This window comes from Chelon labrosus (assembly GCF_963514085.1).
Source record: "Chelon labrosus genome assembly, chromosome: 21".
In the NCBI taxonomy this organism is placed as follows: Eukaryota; Metazoa; Chordata; class Actinopteri; order Mugiliformes; family Mugilidae; genus Chelon; species Chelon labrosus.
In genome coordinates this window covers 22,630,005-22,646,534 of record NC_140354.1, presented here as the reverse complement: position 1 = coordinate 22,646,534, position 16,530 = coordinate 22,630,005, and the positions used below count along the sequence as shown (strand labels likewise).

The following is a 16,530-nucleotide window of genomic DNA, read 5'->3' as shown; positions in this document are numbered from 1 at the left end:
TTTATTACGTCTGCCTGCTTGCGTAGAGCATCCCCCCCCTCCTCCGCCAGAATGGTTCCTCCCGAGATGGTGGATCACGTGACTTTTTCCGTCTCGCCATTTTCCTCCTCTACACCGGTACTCCCGCTGGCCGCTGCGTTGCTGCCCCCTCCCTCTCAGCGTTTTAACCTGTCCGACGGTGACGGTGGGATCGCGGAGACCTCTACCGAGAAGACAGCCCGCTTCGTAGCTGCACCGACGCCCCGAGAGAAGGATGTCCTCCGAGGAGACTCCCGAGTACTCGCCTTTCTTCGCCGTGATGGGTGCCTCCGCCGCCATGGTCTTCAGCGGTAACCACAGCATCTTCTTCTTCTTCTTTTTATTTTATTTTTATTTTTTAACACAAAATTCATGCGACATATTAGAAGAGAAAACCTATTTGTGTTGGTCGCACATACACATACACATACACCTGCCAGGGATGCGAGAGGGAGCCGAGGAGGAGGAGGAGGAGGCGGGGTAACGGTTTTCCATCAATCCGCTGACCGTTAGCCTTTCGCGGTGCTAGCATGGGAGCTAGCATGGGAGCTAGCCCGGTGCTGCCGTGCTTTCAGGCGGTAACGACGGGTTCTGTGACGCAGACCAGCACCGAGGGGCTCAGGCCATCTGTAGCATCTCTGCAGCAACGAGTCTCGTCCTCCCATTGGGTTTTTAAACAGCTGTATCACGAGAGAGGCCTTGATTTATTTAAAGGGAAAAACACTCCGCTAAAGCTTTTATATTTAGCTCTTAGCCTCCCAATAAAAAGTGCAATATAATAATCTCAGGAAATCTGCATAGTTTGGATGTTTGTAACCTTCAAATCTGGCTGTCCAAGAAGTTCTGCAGCTTTAAACCTGAATCCACGGCCTTTTATGAATGAATGAAACTAATAATAAACTGTATTTAAAGGTGACATCCTCTCCAACCTCCCTACTGCATCAGTGCATCCCTAATTAAATCTAAAAAGACTGCCCTGTGCATGTTAGAGGTGTCTGTTCTCTCAGTGGGTGCATTCTTCGTTAATATCATATTAACTGGGTCAATTCTGCACAAGTTATCTTTTATATTTCTCTTTATTTAAGTCGATAAATTGCAGCAGACGAATATTACCTCCTCAGCTCACATTATGTCATTCCTGCATATAAAGGAGACACATTAACACCTGTCATGTACCACAGGAAAACGCTCCACTAAAGCCTTTATATTGGGCTCTAAACCAGATTTATAAAGTGCAATAAATAATCTCTAGAAATCTGCATCTTAGATATTTTTAACCTCCAAATCTGGCTTTTTATGTCCAGGAATATCTGCAGCTTTAAACCTGATTTAATGGCACTTTTATGAATGAATGAAACTGATAATAAACTGTATTTAAAGGTGACACCCTGGCCAACCTCTCTACTGGATCAGTGCAAAAATAAATCTAAACTAGTGCATGGAAGTGTCTGTTCTTTAAACTTGTGCATTCCTCGTTAATGTCATATTAACTGGGACAATTCTGCACAAGCTTTGGTGCAAGTTATCTTTAATATTTCTCTTTATTTAAGTCGATAAATTGCAGCAGACAAACATTACCTCCTCAGCTCACATCATGTCATTCCTGCGTATAAAGGAGACACGTTAACGCCTGTCATGTGCCACAGGAAAACATTCTAGAAGAAGTTAAACCAGATTTATAAATGCAGAATTCCTGAGTCCAAGACTTTTCTGCAGCTTTGAAACTGAGTGCATGGCCTTTTATGAATGAATGAAACTAATAACCTGTATTTAAAGATGACCTCATGGCCAAGCCCCCCCCCCCCCCCCCCCCACTGGATCAGCACATCCTTAATTAAATCTAAATGATCTAAATGATCTAAATGAAAGACCGCCCTGTGCGTAGAAGAGAGCATGTTAGCAGTGTCCGTTCTTTAAACTTGTGCAGTCCTCATTAATATTGTGTTAAACTGGGACGAATCTGCACAGACCTTGGTGCAGTTTAACTTTTATATTTAATTTATTTAAGTCGACAAAAGGAACATTACCTCGTCACCTCGCATTGTCACCATTTCTCAGCGCTTGATGCTTGCTGAACTTGCTAGGCTGTCACCTTTACAGTTTCTTGTTTTATTTATTCATAACATATCATAAACTCAGTTTTAATGCACCTTAGACAAACTAATAAATGGTTCATTGGGTACATGGTTGATTTCATTCTAATATAACAGTCCTGGACTGAAGCTTTCTCTTCATGAAGGTTTTCAGTATCGGTGTCAAATAACAGAGAGAGCTGCTGATTCAACTGTGTTTTCATTGCGGAGGCTGTGGTTTGTTGTACTTTTAAACTGACACGTGTTCCTGTTATAGTATTAGTCAGTGATTAGGGCTTTGACTTTTGCCCAAAAATCATATTCGAAGTTCGTTTGTTTATTAATATTAAAATTCGAATATAATCGAATATTTATTAATTATATTTTGACCATTAAATGTCTTCAGTAAGACTGATATTGGTATCAAACTTAAGTTCTATATGTTCTGTCCACCAGAGGGCAGAGGGCACGAAAGGCCGAGTATTTATGCGTGTTGAAATTTTTATTATTAAGCAAACAAGATATGCAGCGTCGGAATGAAGATGTAACGAGCAGAATATAACAGAAGATGCTGTTACGACTCAGTTAACGCTCCGTCGGAAATACACAAGCTCACAGGAACCTGTCGTGAGTCAATGATGCTTTCGGAAGAAAAATCTAAACTCTAACTAAACCAGGCGTGAAAAAAAAAAAAAAAACTCGGAATCTGAATTGAAAACAACGTTTACAAGCAAACACATTTGCAAAATATAATTCCCATACAGGTTCGAATATTAAGAGATCCCTAAAATTCGTTCGAATATCTTCAATTTTTAAAATAATCGAATTACGTTCGAATAACGAAGTTCGGAGTCAAAGCCCTAGTCAGTGTTCTCGGCTAAATAACAGAAACACTTTGACTGCATCCTCCAGAGATGATCATCCAGGTGAATCTTAGAGCAGGCATGAAGGAGGATTTATATTAACAACTAGTGTACCTAGTGAAGTGGCTGGTGAGTGTATGACTGTGATTGATTTGTGGGAGTCAGACCAGTCACCAGTGAAACAGCAGAGGAGAAACCTGCTGGAGAAGCATCCATCTGTGACGTTAATAGAGTTGGAAGTAGTCGTGTGATAAAGTATTGAAGTAGGCGTTGTAACTCTTGGACACAAACCAACCGTTTATCACATTTTTTATTTGTCTGAGTCGTAGGAAACAAAAGAACGACTTGTTTTAACCGCGTCGTCTTTAATCATCCGCAGCGTGTGAGAGATGAGCTAACGTTAACTCTCTCCCCCCCGTCTGTGTCTCGCTCAGCGTTAGGAGCGGCGTATGGGACGGCGAAGAGCGGCACGGGCATCGCCGCCATGTCCGTGATGAGGCCAGAGCTCATCATGAAGTCCATCATCCCCGTGGTCATGGCCGGTATCATCGCCATCTACGGCCTGGTGGTGGCCGTGCTGATAGCCAACAACATCTCCGACAGAGTCTCTCTCTACAAGTAAGACGGCGGCGCTCGTTACTCCAACAAGACTCCTTTTTAGTTTAGGCTAACGGCTAGCTTAGCTCGCCATCAGGAGGAGGAGGAGGAGGAGGAGGAGGAGGAGGAGGAGGACTGATGTTTGTGTGTGTTTGTGTGACGTATAACTTCATTCTCTGCTCTCCAACAGGAGTTTCATGTACCTCGGGGCCGGTCTGAGCGTGGGCCTGAGCGGCTTGGCGGCCGGCTTCGCCATCGGCATCGTGGGCGACGCCGGCGTGAGGGGCACCGCTCAGCAGCCCCGGCTTTTCGTGGGCATGATCCTGATCCTGATCTTCGCCGAGGTGCTGGGGCTCTACGGCCTCATCGTGGCCCTCATCCTGTCCACAAAATAAGTGTCTCATTCGTCCAGGAAAAAAAAAAAAAACACCATCTCATTCATTCATTCCACATCAAAGCAGCAAGAACAAATAGAAGATTTTCACTTACTTCCATTACACTCCGTGGGTCTGACAGGATGGGATGGCAGCAGAGACAGGTCCGACAGCGGTGTCCCCGGTAGATGTGCGTGTTGTTTAAAGCCGTCCAGTTGTGTCAGGTCCGGGCATGAAGACGTACCGTTTGTTGTGGGATGATGTGTGGACAGTCTGCCTGATTTAATGTGTGATCCTAAACTGTACAGTGATCCAGAGTCCCCCCCCCCCTCCCTCCATCCCTCCCTCCAGTAAATGTAGTAACCAGTCTGTGCTGTGAGTGTGAGTATCAACGTTTACCCCCTCTGCCCCAGCTAACCCCTCCCGGACTTTGTTCTTTTTCCGTTGGTGGTTTTTATCGTCTTTCTGTTTTTCAAGGCTGCTGAGAAGTCGTGCACACCCGTATTTTATTTATTTATTTATTTATTTATTTGTTGTTTTTTTATTTTGTTTTGGAACCATTTTTGACTCATATTTATTTTTTTCACTATTTATTGAACGATTTTGAAGCTGTCTAAATGGAACACTGTTTATTGAAGACCCTATATACATAAATAAAATATATACATTATCTGTGTATAGTTAGATTAATTGCACTGTGGGTAACTGTTTTAAAGTGCTTGGAATTCCTCTGGATGTAGTGTGTTATTAATGGAGGATGTTCTCATGGAGTTGACGGTGTGTGTGTGTGTGTGTGTGTGTGTGTGTGTGAGTGTGAGTGTGTGTGTGAATGATTATGAGAGAATAACGTGTGCAAGTGGGTTTATGTTTACTATGACATCTCAAACACTCGTATTGTTTACTTGTAGTGCTGCTGTCTTGATTTTTTTGTTGTTTTTATTTTTGTTGAAGGTGAGAGATCACTGTTCAGACATGCCTGTCAGATTTCCAAATAAAACTCAACCTCCTCCAGAAATATCACTGTGGACCTCATTTATCGTTTAATTGAGATGAGCAAATAATAATAAATAATAAATATTTACAAGAAAATACTCTTTACTGTCAAACTGAAAACAGATTTCTGCAAAGTAAAGTCATTTAATTAAAAATATTTACTGACCTGTCACTACTTAGTCTTTACATTTCACATTAATATACATATAATTTGTCTTTTAGTCTTTTATTTCGTGTTTAACATCGCAGCCATTATATTTTAGCCTTAACATTTATATATTTTAAATTACATAGAATTTTAAATTGTTTTCATTTTATTTTATTTTTTTAATTCTAGTAAATATAGCAAATATAAATAATATAAATAGTAGGGCTGGTATGAATGTTGTTTAATGGCTTGTAGGGTCATTTTTTATTTTTTATTTAACATTGCAGCCAGTTTAGCCTCAACATTTATATATTTTAAATTATGTAGATTTTTTCCATATTATGTAGATTTTTTTTCATTTTATTTTTTAAATTCAAATAAATATAGTAAATATAATAAATAATATAAATAGTAGGCCTGGTTTGAATGTTGTTTAATGGCTTATAGGGTAATTTATTATTTTGTATTTAACATTGCAGTCATTACATGTTAGCCTTAATGTTTATATATTTTAAATTATGTAGAATTTTTCCATATAATTCAGATTTTTTTTCATTTTTTTTTATTCAAATAAATATAGTAAATATAATAAATAATATAAATAGTAGGGCTGGTATGAATGTTGTTTAATGGCTTGTAGGATAATTTATTATTTTGTATTTAACATTGCAGTCATTACATGTTAGCCTTAACGTTTATATATTTTAAATTATGTAGAATTTTTCCATATAATTCAGATTTTTTTTCATATTTTTTTTTTTATTCAAATAAATACAGTAAATATAATAAATAATATAAATAACAGGGCTGGTTTGAATGTTGTTTAATGGCTTATAGGGTAATTTATTATTTTGTATTTAACATTGCAGCCATTACATTTTAGCCTTGACATTTATATATTTTAAATTATGTAGAATTTTTCCATATTATTTAGATTTTTTTTTTCATTTCTTTTTTTTTTTTTAATCCAAGTAAATATACTAAATATAGTAAATAATATAAATAGCAGGGCTGCTATGAACGTTGTTTAATGGCTTATAGGGTCATTTAATATTACATCTTAAGTAAGAAAAATAAATGTAAGTTATTAACAGTTAAAACTGAGTTGAAATAATGAATTTAAACACGGTTTGTAATAGTGTGGAGACCTCTGCTGGTCGCGCTGGGTGAATAAACACGGACAAAACAAGGTCTATTGTTTACTGTCACACTCATGTAAAGTAGGTCATGGAAGAAGGAAGCGTGGCTCGCACTTTATTCACCATTCGTGTTTTAATTAATTGAAGAAAAACGAGGATTAAAGGACAAACATCTCCGCGGAGCTGTCAGATTCACATGAGACAGGTACCGTGAACGCAGCCGTAAATCCATGGTTGATAGCAGCTAGCGGAAGCTAACTAGCTAGAAGCTAACTAGATGCTATCTGCATCGCTAGCCCAGCCCTCTTTTTTTTTTGCAATATTCGTCTAATTAATCGTGATTGCACGGTGATATATAACACCCCGAATATTTTCTAAGCTATAAACACACACATAGCCGGCGGGGTTTGTTATTTTTTAAAGCTTCTGACCTTGTTGTTTTGAGCTAACGGGCTAATGTTTCCGCTAGCTAGTTGCTCGCGTTAGCTAGGCTACGCGGCTAACTGGAGCTACGTATGAAAACGCGACAATATTCATTTTAACAATAATGTCAGTGATTTATTGACTAGTTACGGGCTGCTGCTAATAAATAAGAACCGTGGGGTTTAGTTGGGATGTTGTGTGCGTTCGTTTAAACCCAGTAAATGTGCAAATGGTTAACGATGTTAGCATAAATAGGTGTGCTAATTGGTTTTTGATAAGATAGGAAATGTCAACAAACTGCATTTTCTGAACCAGGATCATATGAAAGGGAAATTCAAGGCGTGCAAGTTTATGTGACACTGTTTTCTTCACACTTGTTTTTTATTTTTTGTAAATAGATGTTGTAATGCTGTCTTTCAGCAGCTGTACTGATGCTGTCCTCCAAACATCTGGACTAACCCTGAGCTGACTTGGAGGTCCTTCCAGCGGTGCTGTCATGTCCAGGCGCAGCAGGAGTCGTGCATGGAGATATGTCTGGGGTGGGATACGGCGAGACGCTGACGCCCGGGCTCTTGTGTTGGCCTCAGAAAGTGAAGACTGGAGATTTGACCGCCTAGAGGTAAGGCGTGAAACACCTGGACAGATGTGAAGCGTCAATATCAGACATGTCACACGTGGAACGGGTTGCAGGATTCAAATGTAAAAGCTCCTGTTGCTTTTTGACACCATCTGACAAAGCTGAGTTGTTAAAACCTGTCCCGTGTAGCTACTTAAACGATGCTGTCTGACGTGTCTCGTTTCTTTCTGCGCTCCCCAGTACAGTGATTCAGACTCTGAGGCTGACTTTTCGGCCGTGATGGTTCCCCCGGTTCCCAGCGCTGTTCCCGTCACCGGAGAGTCCTACTGCGGATGTGACTCCCAGGCTGAGACCAGCTACAACCCTCGGCTCAGAGGTTTTCACCAGGTTAAAGACTGCCACTGTGGAGAGGATGACCAAGGTAACGTGTCAGAAACACAGTCAAATCAACATTACAAAGTGCTTAACAAAAGCATAAAAATGGTGTGGGTTTTTAAAGCAGGCACATTAAACAACTATAATTTATCGGATGAATGTGAATCAGATATGTCCTGTAAATTTTCTGCTTGAGTTCCTAAAGTGGGATGGTTTAGTCAGCTTGTCAGTGAAGTATGCAAACTTTGGACTTTGGTAGTGTGGACAAATTTGACTCTGAAGCTCAGACTCTGGAGGACAGCAGCGCACTGACGCCCTCCTGATGCGTCCTCAATAAAACTAAGAAGAACACATCCAGGTGTTTTGACTGTACTCGGTCAGATGAAACTTGGGCAGCGACTGATGACGTTTCACAAGAACACAGATAAATCTCCTTACTCTGGAGCTCTGAGGCGATTTAAAATGAAAAGACATTTAAGTTCTCATGTCACCTCTCAGACTTCGACTGGGTTTGGGACGCTAACGGCCGATCGACGGCGACGCTGCTGAGCTGCGACAACCGCAAAGTGAACTTCCACTCCGAGTACAGCTGCGGCACGGCGGCGATCCGCGGCTCCAAGGAGCTGGCCGAGGGGCAGCACTTCTGGGAAATCAAGATGACGTCGCCGGTGTATGGAACAGACATGGTAAACTCGGAGCACGCCACGTTGGGACGGTTGTGTCGCGGTTAGTTTGAGGCTGAACTTTTGTTTCTGTGCAGATGGTCGGTATCGGTACGTCTGACGTCAACCTGGACAAGTACAGGCATACGTTTTGCAGCCTGCTGGGGAAAGACTCCGACAGCTGGGGTCTTTCTTACACCGGTAAGCTGCTGCGATGGAGCCGTCACCCCTTGGACCGTTATTAGAGTTTAACATCATTGATTGTGTTTGTTTTTTTATTCTTTTTTTCAGGCTTATTGCATCACAAAGGCGACAAGATGAACTTCTCCACCCGTTTCGGACAAGGGTCGATTATTGGAGTTCACCTGGACACGTGGCACGGCACGCTGACTTTCTTCAAGAATCGAAAGTGTATAGGTGAGTACAAAGTCTTACATTGACCCGATTCCCACAGAATAACGTTGAAAACCTGTGGACTTGCGACAAACGTGATTCTGTGGAACGATTTTTACAGATTAAATGTAATTTCTCGATGCAGGTGTTGCAGCCACGGAGCTCCAGAACAAGAGGTTCTACCCGATGGCGTGCTCCACGGCGGCGAAGAGCAGCATGAAGGTGATCCGGTCCTGCTCGGCGCCCACCTCCCTGCTCTACCTCTGCTGCGCTCGCCTCCGCCAGCTGCTGCCGGACTGCATAGACACTCTGGACGAGCTGCCGCTGCCGCCGGGTCTCCGCCAGCTGCTCCACAACAAACTGGGCTGGGTGCTCAGCCTCAACTGCGGCGCCGCGGAAGAAGCGTCCGACGGGCCCGAGCGGTCCCCGCGTTTGCCCGTCCCCCCCTCGGCTGGACCGTCCTCCTCCGAGAGCGACTCGGAGGGTTGCACGTCCGACCCCGAGGCCTGTCAGAGGAAGAGATGCCGCTGGACGTGACTCCTACCTCCTCTTGGCGGACGTTACTGTCGCTTTGAATCTAATCTAATGTTACCTTCCTGCCTCGAAGATTTCTTCAGTGTTATCCAGTAGCGAAGAAAATATTGGAGGAGCGGGAGAAAGGCGTCGGTGGAACGTATTTTTTACTGTGATCTTCTCTCATGCCATTCAGACGTCTCTAAACCGTTGGTGAATATGTTTTGTTGCCATTCATGTGTGTGTGGGAACGGTCTGTTAACACTGAAGTCGAGTGTGACGAGCTTCTGCTGGTCGTCAAGGAACATGTGCAAAAAAAAAAAAGAAAACTAGATATTTTCTTTGTGAAAATATGTTGAACTGTTACGCAGAGGTGGAGTGAACCTGAATGCAGCTTTTCTTCCTCCAAATTTAAAACATCCATCTGAAACCTTTTTCAAAACAAAAAAAAAAGAAATCTCCTCTTTCCTAAAAGCGTTTTTATTTAGCGTCGTTCCTTTAACTCCGATCACGAAAAAAAGACGCAGTTACATATTTTTAATTTTCATTATAATCGCTGTTGCACCTTAGTGTTTTTTTTTTTTTAAAGAACTTTTAAATTTTTCTTTATTAAACAGTTTCTTTTCTACTCATCTGTTTATGCAACAGTGTTTTGTTACTTTACTCGAAGCCTTGTCACGTCATTTCTTGCAGAAAATGACTTTTAAAATGTTTATGGGCCCTCCAGCTCTCACTGATGATTCTTAACACGATTATTAGTACAAGTTAGATTCTTTCTAGTACCAAACTATAAAATAACACCACGTTCCCTCTTGATGTCTTAGTTTAAGTACATCTTATACAAAGGTTTAAGGTTCTATGCAATACGAGTGTTTTCTGATGATGATGGGCGTCTTTGTGGAGGCACCAGAGGGTCACGTTCACGAAGCACAATCGGTCCAATGATTTATCCGTGAAGATGGAGTCAGGTCACCACCAAGAAAGAACAGATGATTCTTTTTTTTGTCTTTGCTCACAGTATTTGTCTTTTCATGGATGCATCCAAGCACTTTGTTCTCACTGTTCTACTGTAAATAAGTAAACTCTACGTGTTTTTTCTGTACCATGTCATATTAATAATAATAATAATGATGATAATAATAATATTAATAATACTGTATGTGTAGGCCGTCGTTCGCCTTTTTCTGTATAACTCGGCATGATTTTCAGCGGAAAATAAAACTACATATGCACAAAGGAAGTTCTTTCTTTGTTCAGGAAGATTGGTTTAGTTTTTAGGTTCATGTCTGATCACGTTGACACAAATTTTTATGTTTTAACTGGAGAGAAATGATCGGCTGAATTCTTAATTAAATATTTTTGTTTACAAATATGTGCAGTGAACCAAAAACTAGAAGCTGATCTCTTTATGAGTAAAATAAATGGTTAATTTAAATCTCACACCATTGTGGTTGTCAAAAAAAAAAAAAAAATTATTTTCTATTTTATTTATTACATGAAACATAATTCATCAGTAATTTTAAATAAAATGCTTATTTACAGAAAATAAATTTACTTTTTATTTAAATTTAAGCAAGGAAAGGGTTTAGAGAAAATAATTAATGTATTTTTTATAAAATAATTAGAAAAAGTATATAAAGTTCTGCCACAAGTGAATAGTTGAGGTGTTTAATAGTTTATTTAAAGTTCATTTAATGGTTTGGAGGCAGTAAGAAATAGTTAATACATTTTTATTATTTTTTTTTTTTTTATAAAATAATTCTTACAAATAATAATAATAATTCTACACACTGGTTTGGTGTAACTAATATTTAGATAACCGTCTAAAATATAAACGGTATCGTAGTGTTACCGGAAGTCCTGATACGGAACCAATGCACGCCTTCATTTTACACGGAACACTTTTCATATTAAAAAAAAAAAACCTACACGTTAATCTGATGCAGCTAATATTTAGTTATATTTCTAAAATCGTCAAAACTTAGTAAGTATCATCTTAACTATTTTTAAATATTTATCGACGTGTGACCGAAGACTTGCGGAACCAATGTACGCTGACAGTTGACACGGAACACTTTGCATGCGGACCAAATAAGCGGAAGCCGTGTGCCTTGCTTGCGGAGGTCAACTTAAAAATCCTGCACATCTGAGACTCTCAGGTATGTTTAATGTGGATGTTTCAATACTTCAAACATTGTCAATAATTTAGTTAATATATGTAGGATGGTTTCAGAGTGATAAATTATTTATAAATTGTTTTTAGACTCGAGATAGTTAGCTAACTGGCTAATGTTACATGTTACCTCAGGGCTGCAGTGTGTTTATAGTCTCTCACTGGTGCTGTCAGGTTCAAATCGTTCCTGTTCTAATTAACAAACCGTTAATGTAATATCATTTATGACTGAATTTATTCCCACTCTTTCATCTGAACAGATTCTCTCGGGGAGGACAGTGACAGTTTGACACATCTCAGTCATGGCGAAGAAGAGGAGACTTCGCCTCATCGCTGAAATGGCTCGAAAGATACGGGCGTACCGAGAACTCAAGTCCCGTCCGCGGGAATCCCAGAAATACGCCCTGGACTACGACACGATGAAACGGCCGCTCACGGGGAAGATGCTGCCCGTGTTGGCCTGGCCGGACGTCCGGAGGGAGAGCCGCCTCTTCTCCCTGCTGGCGGGCATGAGGATGTTCGGAGTGGGTCGTCTCTTCACCCGCAAGTCCTGGCTGGAGGATCACACGGAGCCCAGCTACTGGCAGATCACCAAGGTCAAGGTGGACTACACGGCTGAGGTGAGTCTGGATGGTGACCTGCTAAATTAAATGAATAAATCATATATAAATGGATCCTGTAGCTAATGTTCATCTTGTGTTTTTCTAGAACATGGATCACGGCAAAGCCTGGGGCGTCCTCACATACAAAGGTAAGATATTCTGTTTATTTGATCTGAAACCAACAGTATATTTACACTCATCTCATATGTAGGCGATATGGGAGCACTGATTTCATGTGGGAGGCTAAAAAGTAAAAAAAAGTGGTTAAATTAAAATGTATTTAAGTTCTATTCATTCTCTAAACCAATTATATTTGGCAGGAAAACAGGAGAGCGAGGTCAAAGAGATGGACAAGGTGATGTACCACGACTGGCGCCTGATTCCCAAACACAAAGAGCAGCAGTTTAAGGACTTTGAGCCCCTCCCCGAACCGCCCGTGCGCTACGTCCCCTACCCTCCCCTGCTCCGCGCCATGCTGCTGGGCCAGAAAAAAAAAGCCACAGGCAGCGCGGCGCCAGAGGAGCCGTACTTACCTCTGAAAAGGGACATCCTGCTCAACAAAGACTATTTCCACAGACAGGAACTCGAGAGGCAGAAAAAAGAGGGGACGGCGGTGTGATGGCGACGAGCTTCTCAAGCTCAAGGGTCCCCAATCTTTGGACTTTTCTGGACCACATCAGTGTTGACAGTCGTGTCTTAGTGTCCTGGTGAAGGCCTCTGTGTGCGCATGTATCTGTGTGATGTGCTAAATATTAAATCGTGGATAAAAGATGGCCTCTTCATGTGGTTTTCAGTTTGCAAACACACAAAGTATAATGTGGTGCTCTGGTAAACGTTCCTTATGACCGCGGGGTAAATCAAAATGATCTGAACGTGTTCGAAGAATAAAAATGATCAGATGTATGCTAGTCCACACTAACTCACAGTTGTTGGTTTTATAGTAATATCAATACACTTTCACATACTGCATGGTATATTTGCAGTGCATGTTGAAGATTTTTATTTTCTGATAAATAAAAACAGAAGCACAGTTACATGAATATTTATAATGTTTTAGATAATCACAGATGTTTCTTGGTACTGCTGCCAGATTTTCATGAGCCCATGCTATAGATAGATAGATAGATAGATGCTTTATTAATCCCAAACTGTGTCATACAATATGTAATCTATAAAGACAGGAAAATCTATACACACAATATTTACAAAAACATACCAAAATTATTGAATACAATGAATGAAATGAAACAATGAATTACACCAACCAAATAAACAACCACACAGATGAGGAGTTATACAGACTGATGGCTTGTGGTGGTAAAGATTTCCCGTAGCATTCTTTGAGACAATGAATAAAGCGTTAAAACAAAATAAATAAATTTACCTCCACATATTTGCAGCTGCCCATGAGCACCGAACACATGCATGAATTTCTATTATTTTTCTACTTTTTTATTTTTATCAATATACATTTATTATATATCTTATTTTTTTATATATATTAATTTTAGTTTAAATATTTATTTTTAGTTCATTTTAATTTAGTTTATTTTACTCTCGTTTAGTTATTTTTATTTGATCTTAGTTTAGCTATTTATTTTACTTTAATTGATTTTAGTTATTTTATGTGAGAAAATATTTCATTTTTTTTATATAGTTTTATTTTATTTTAGCCTCGTTCTGTTTGCGGAAGTGTGCCTCCTCCTACTCGGCAGCTCCCACGTGAACCCCGGAACAACGCCTCATACCCGCGCTTTGAGACCGTTGCTAGGCAACGTGCGTGCCAACGTCCTCCTCCTCACTCAGTCAGTCTGTCAGTCAGACCCAGGACAGTACCAACGGCCACAATGATCTGCCTGTTTCTGTCCATATTCTCTTACATCTTTCAGTCAGGTTGGTGACATATGTGTCTCTTAAGCTTCGGGTGTCCGTCTCCGGGCTTAATTCAGATTTTTTTTACGCGGAAATGTCCTCAGTTTTCAGGCGAGTCCGGACAGAAGCCCCGGCTAGCTTCATGTAGCAGAGTTAGCCGGTGCAACTTTTTTGTTAGCATGAATGACTGCGGTGAAACTACAGTTAGCTACAGCTAGCTAGCTACAGTTAGCTACAGCTAGCTACGGTTAGCTAAACAGATCAACGTGGCTCATGTGTCCTCCTCCCCGTGAAACCGTTGATTCATCATCCTATTAATAGCTCCCGCGGAGCCGCTGCAGGGACAGTGGAGCAATGAGGCCGAAAAAGAGGTCACAGCGAGACCTGAATGAGCTCCAGGGTCCGGTGGTTAAACGGGCGAGGATCGGAGCGTCTGGTGAGGCATGTTCGGGTCCGACCGGTACCGGTGGTGTGTTCAGAGGAGCTCTGGGTCGATCTGGGCCCACAGGGCTTTAAACTAACAGATTAATGCATGGAGTTAATCAACACTGAGCTCGTGCGTTTGGTTGGCCCTTTTGCATTTTAATGTGTTTTGATTGTTTGTTGTATTAACATCAGTTTTCTGTCTCTGAATCTGTGCTGAGGTGTGTTTTATTTTATTTCACTGGCAGAAATGTGCATCCATACATTTAATTTTATGCTCTTTTATCTTTTATTTTATTCATTTTTTTTATTTACCTGGGAGAAATGTGCTCTCTTTTAAGATTTTATCCTAGACTTTATTTTAATTTGGTGCTTGTAAATACTTTGACCTACGTGTCTAGTTGTGTGACTGCACCTGCATCCGTTTGCTCGTCTGGTTTCAGTCTGAGCCGAGGATGTTAAACATTTAATCCCGTGTTTCCAGGTTGGACCGGACTGAACGAGCGCACCTTCGTCGCCGTGAAGCCGGACGGCGTGCAGCGGAGGCTGGTGGGAGAAATCGTGCGTCGTTTTGAGAAGAGAGGCTTCAAACTGGTCGGCCTCAAACTCATGAAGGTGTGGATTCGTTTATTCAGACCTGAGTCCATGTTGAATGTTGAATGAGCGGTACCTGACCTGTCTGCTGTTTGTTCTGACCATCAGGCGTCTGAGGAGCTTCTGAAGGAGCACTACTGTGACCTGAGGACTAAACCCTTCTTCAGAGGACTCATCACCTACATGAGCTCTGGACCTGTCGTAGCCATGGTCAGATTGTGACACGCTCTGTTCTCCTCAGCCGTACTAATCACTAATAAATGTTTGCGTATTCAAGCTGCGTGTGTTCGTGTTTCAGGTGTGGCAGGGTTTGGACGTCGTCAAGACCGCACGCAAGATGATGGGAGAGACCAACCCTGCAGACTCGCTGCCGGGAACCATCCGAGGAGATTTCTGCGTGGAAGTGGGAAAGTAAGAGCCGACGAGAGCGACTTCAAACATCGGTGAGCTTGTCCGACGTTTGATTTAATGAACGTTTCGTTGCTCTGCAGGAACGTGATCCACGGCAGCGACTCGGTGGAGAGCGCTCAGAAGGAAATCTCTCTGTGGTTCCGTCAGAACGAGATCCAGCGCTGGGAGAAGAGCAGCAACCGCTGGATCTACAACTGACCGCCGCGAGCAACGTTGAAGGAGGCGGAGCACAAAATATTTATTGTTTTTTTTTTTGGCTTTATTAGTTTGCTGCCACACGGAGAAGAGAAGAGGCGTCGTCTCTACCTTCTCTGTTTCCTTAAATTAAAACAAAACAGACTGAAGTAAAACGAGACGACGTTTACGGAGAAACGTTTACACGGACAGTTTGTCTTCAACCTGATTAATCGCTCTGATCAGAGAGGAGCTGTTTACATGGACGCTACGTGAAACGATCAGGAGAAGATCTGTGAAGACTCTCAGTCAGCCAGGTCGTAGCTGAAACACAGACAACTGGACTTGTGGAGTTTCTTGATGATGTTTCATCCAAGACAAACTCTACACGTCCAGTTATCTTTAATAAAACGATGTGAGCAGTCCGGCTTCCTCCCACCGTCCAAAGACATGCTGGTTAGGTTCATTGGTGATTCTAAATTGGCCGTAGGTGTGAGTGTCTCTCTGTGTTAGCCCTGTGATAGACTGGAGACCTGTCCAGGGTGGGATAGGCTCCAGAGGACAAGAGGACAAAACGTCAGTCGCTATTGATAGTGGAAGAAGTCTTGTTTCCTCCTCGTTGGTGTCGTAGCGTCCGTGTAAACGTTGCAGGTTGTAGTTTCTGTTCCGTCCTGGACACTAAACATGAATGTTGTATTTAAAGCAATAAAATGTAAGAAATGCTGCTTTTAAACGTATTTGTGTTTTAAAGCTGCAGGAAACTTTGAATAATTCAGCCGAAATCCGTCCCAGCGTTTAAATCAGTTTGTTTCCTGCAGCTTTACGGTAAAACGTGACGTTAACAGTCGTAATCACATCATCATCATCATGACACTACTTGAATGTAAAGTTTTTGTAACGTCACGCTGTGTTAATTAATCATGTCAAACTGAAGCTGCGACCCTGTTTTTATAAAAACGTATTCATGCTTTTATCAGCTGCTGTTCTGTCATGAATAAATCTTTTTTTTTTATTAAATGGTGAAATGAGACGCGTCAGTCAGTCGTTGTCAGCACACGAATATGTTTAATAATATTTAATCCACACAGAGATCAATGCAAGAGTTTCCATACTGAACAGAGAGGATGAGAGGCG

At 41.4% G+C, this 16,530-nt stretch overlaps 4 protein-coding genes across 6 annotated transcripts; all 4 read left to right on the top strand.

The window, feature by feature from the left end:
* The first annotated feature begins 119 nt into the window (after window positions 1-119).
* Window positions 120-4,938, top strand: atp6v0ca (ATPase H+ transporting V0 subunit ca). The gene is made up of 3 exons (XM_084570535.1): window positions 120-329; window positions 3,388-3,571; window positions 3,741-4,938. The coding sequence occupies exons 1-3, from the start codon at window positions 254-256 to the stop codon at window positions 3,943-3,945; spliced, it is 465 nt and encodes a 154-aa protein (XP_084426661.1). The 5' UTR covers window positions 120-253; the 3' UTR covers window positions 3,946-4,938.
* A 1,311-nt stretch (window positions 4,939-6,249) lies between these two features.
* Window positions 6,250-10,504, top strand: spsb3a (splA/ryanodine receptor domain and SOCS box containing 3a). 3 transcript variants are annotated; one of them, XM_084570524.1, is made up of 7 exons: window positions 6,250-6,409; window positions 7,051-7,246; window positions 7,445-7,625; window positions 8,078-8,265; window positions 8,340-8,442; window positions 8,533-8,658; window positions 8,780-10,504. In XM_084570524.1, exons 2-7 carry the CDS (start codon window positions 7,124-7,126, stop codon window positions 9,169-9,171), a joined length of 1,113 nt encoding a protein of 370 aa, XP_084426650.1. In that variant the 5' UTR covers window positions 6,250-6,409; window positions 7,051-7,123; the 3' UTR covers window positions 9,172-10,504. The 3 variants fall into 3 exon arrangements, with proteins under 3 accessions (XP_084426650.1, XP_084426649.1, XP_084426648.1); XM_084570523.1 differs by having other exon boundaries at window positions 7,048-7,246; window positions 8,780-10,503; XM_084570522.1 differs by lacking the exon at window positions 6,250-6,409 and having other exon boundaries at window positions 6,448-7,246; window positions 8,780-10,503.
* A 731-nt stretch (window positions 10,505-11,235) lies between these two features.
* On the top strand, window positions 11,236-12,952 carry mrps34 (mitochondrial ribosomal protein S34). The gene is made up of 4 exons (XM_084570532.1): window positions 11,236-11,306; window positions 11,581-11,940; window positions 12,029-12,071; window positions 12,243-12,952. The coding sequence occupies exons 2-4, from the start codon at window positions 11,623-11,625 to the stop codon at window positions 12,539-12,541; spliced, it is 660 nt and encodes a 219-aa protein (XP_084426658.1). The 5' UTR covers window positions 11,236-11,306; window positions 11,581-11,622; the 3' UTR covers window positions 12,542-12,952.
* A 716-nt stretch (window positions 12,953-13,668) lies between these two features.
* nme3 (NME/NM23 nucleoside diphosphate kinase 3) lies at window positions 13,669-16,419 on the top strand. The gene is made up of 5 exons (XM_084570534.1): window positions 13,669-13,815; window positions 14,702-14,832; window positions 14,920-15,021; window positions 15,110-15,222; window positions 15,303-16,419. Exons 1-5 carry the CDS (start codon window positions 13,770-13,772, stop codon window positions 15,418-15,420), a joined length of 510 nt encoding a protein of 169 aa, XP_084426660.1. The 5' UTR covers window positions 13,669-13,769; the 3' UTR covers window positions 15,421-16,419.
* Window positions 16,420-16,530: the final 111 nt, after the last annotated feature.

What these genes read in the sequence shown, in the direction of transcription:
- mrps34 (XM_084570532.1), top strand. Translation starts at nt 11,623, where the DNA reads ATGGCGAAGAAGAGGAGACTTCGCCTCATCGCTGAAATGGCTCGAAAG. An exon ending in AGGTGGACTACACGGCTGAG is followed by an intron (nt 11,941 to 12,028) that starts GTGAGTCTGGAT and finishes GTGTTTTTCTAG; the next exon opens with AACATGGATCACGGCAAAGC. An exon ending in GGGCGTCCTCACATACAAAG is followed by an intron (nt 12,072 to 12,242) that starts GTAAGATATTCT and finishes TATATTTGGCAG; the next exon opens with GAAAACAGGAGAGCGAGGTC.
- spsb3a (XM_084570524.1), top strand. Translation starts at nt 7,124, where the DNA reads ATGTCCAGGCGCAGCAGGAGTCGTGCATGGAGATATGTCTGGGGTGGG. An exon ending in GGAGATTTGACCGCCTAGAG is followed by an intron (nt 7,247 to 7,444) that starts GTAAGGCGTGAA and finishes TGCGCTCCCCAG; the next exon opens with TACAGTGATTCAGACTCTGA. An exon ending in CTGGGGTCTTTCTTACACCG is followed by an intron (nt 8,443 to 8,532) that starts GTAAGCTGCTGC and finishes TCTTTTTTTCAG; the next exon opens with GCTTATTGCATCACAAAGGC.
- nme3 (XM_084570534.1), top strand. Translation starts at nt 13,770, where the DNA reads ATGATCTGCCTGTTTCTGTCCATATTCTCTTACATCTTTCAGTCAG. An exon ending in CTCTTACATCTTTCAGTCAG is followed by an intron (nt 13,816 to 14,701) that starts GTTGGTGACATA and finishes CCGTGTTTCCAG; the next exon opens with GTTGGACCGGACTGAACGAG. An exon ending in TCGGCCTCAAACTCATGAAG is followed by an intron (nt 14,833 to 14,919) that starts GTGTGGATTCGT and finishes TCTGACCATCAG; the next exon opens with GCGTCTGAGGAGCTTCTGAA.
- atp6v0ca (XM_084570535.1), top strand. Translation starts at nt 254, where the DNA reads ATGTCCTCCGAGGAGACTCCCGAGTACTCGCCTTTCTTCGCCGTGATG. An exon ending in CGCCGCCATGGTCTTCAGCG is followed by an intron (nt 330 to 3,387) that starts GTAACCACAGCA and finishes TGTCTCGCTCAG; the next exon opens with CGTTAGGAGCGGCGTATGGG. An exon ending in GACAGAGTCTCTCTCTACAA is followed by an intron (nt 3,572 to 3,740) that starts GTAAGACGGCGG and finishes GCTCTCCAACAG; the next exon opens with GAGTTTCATGTACCTCGGGG.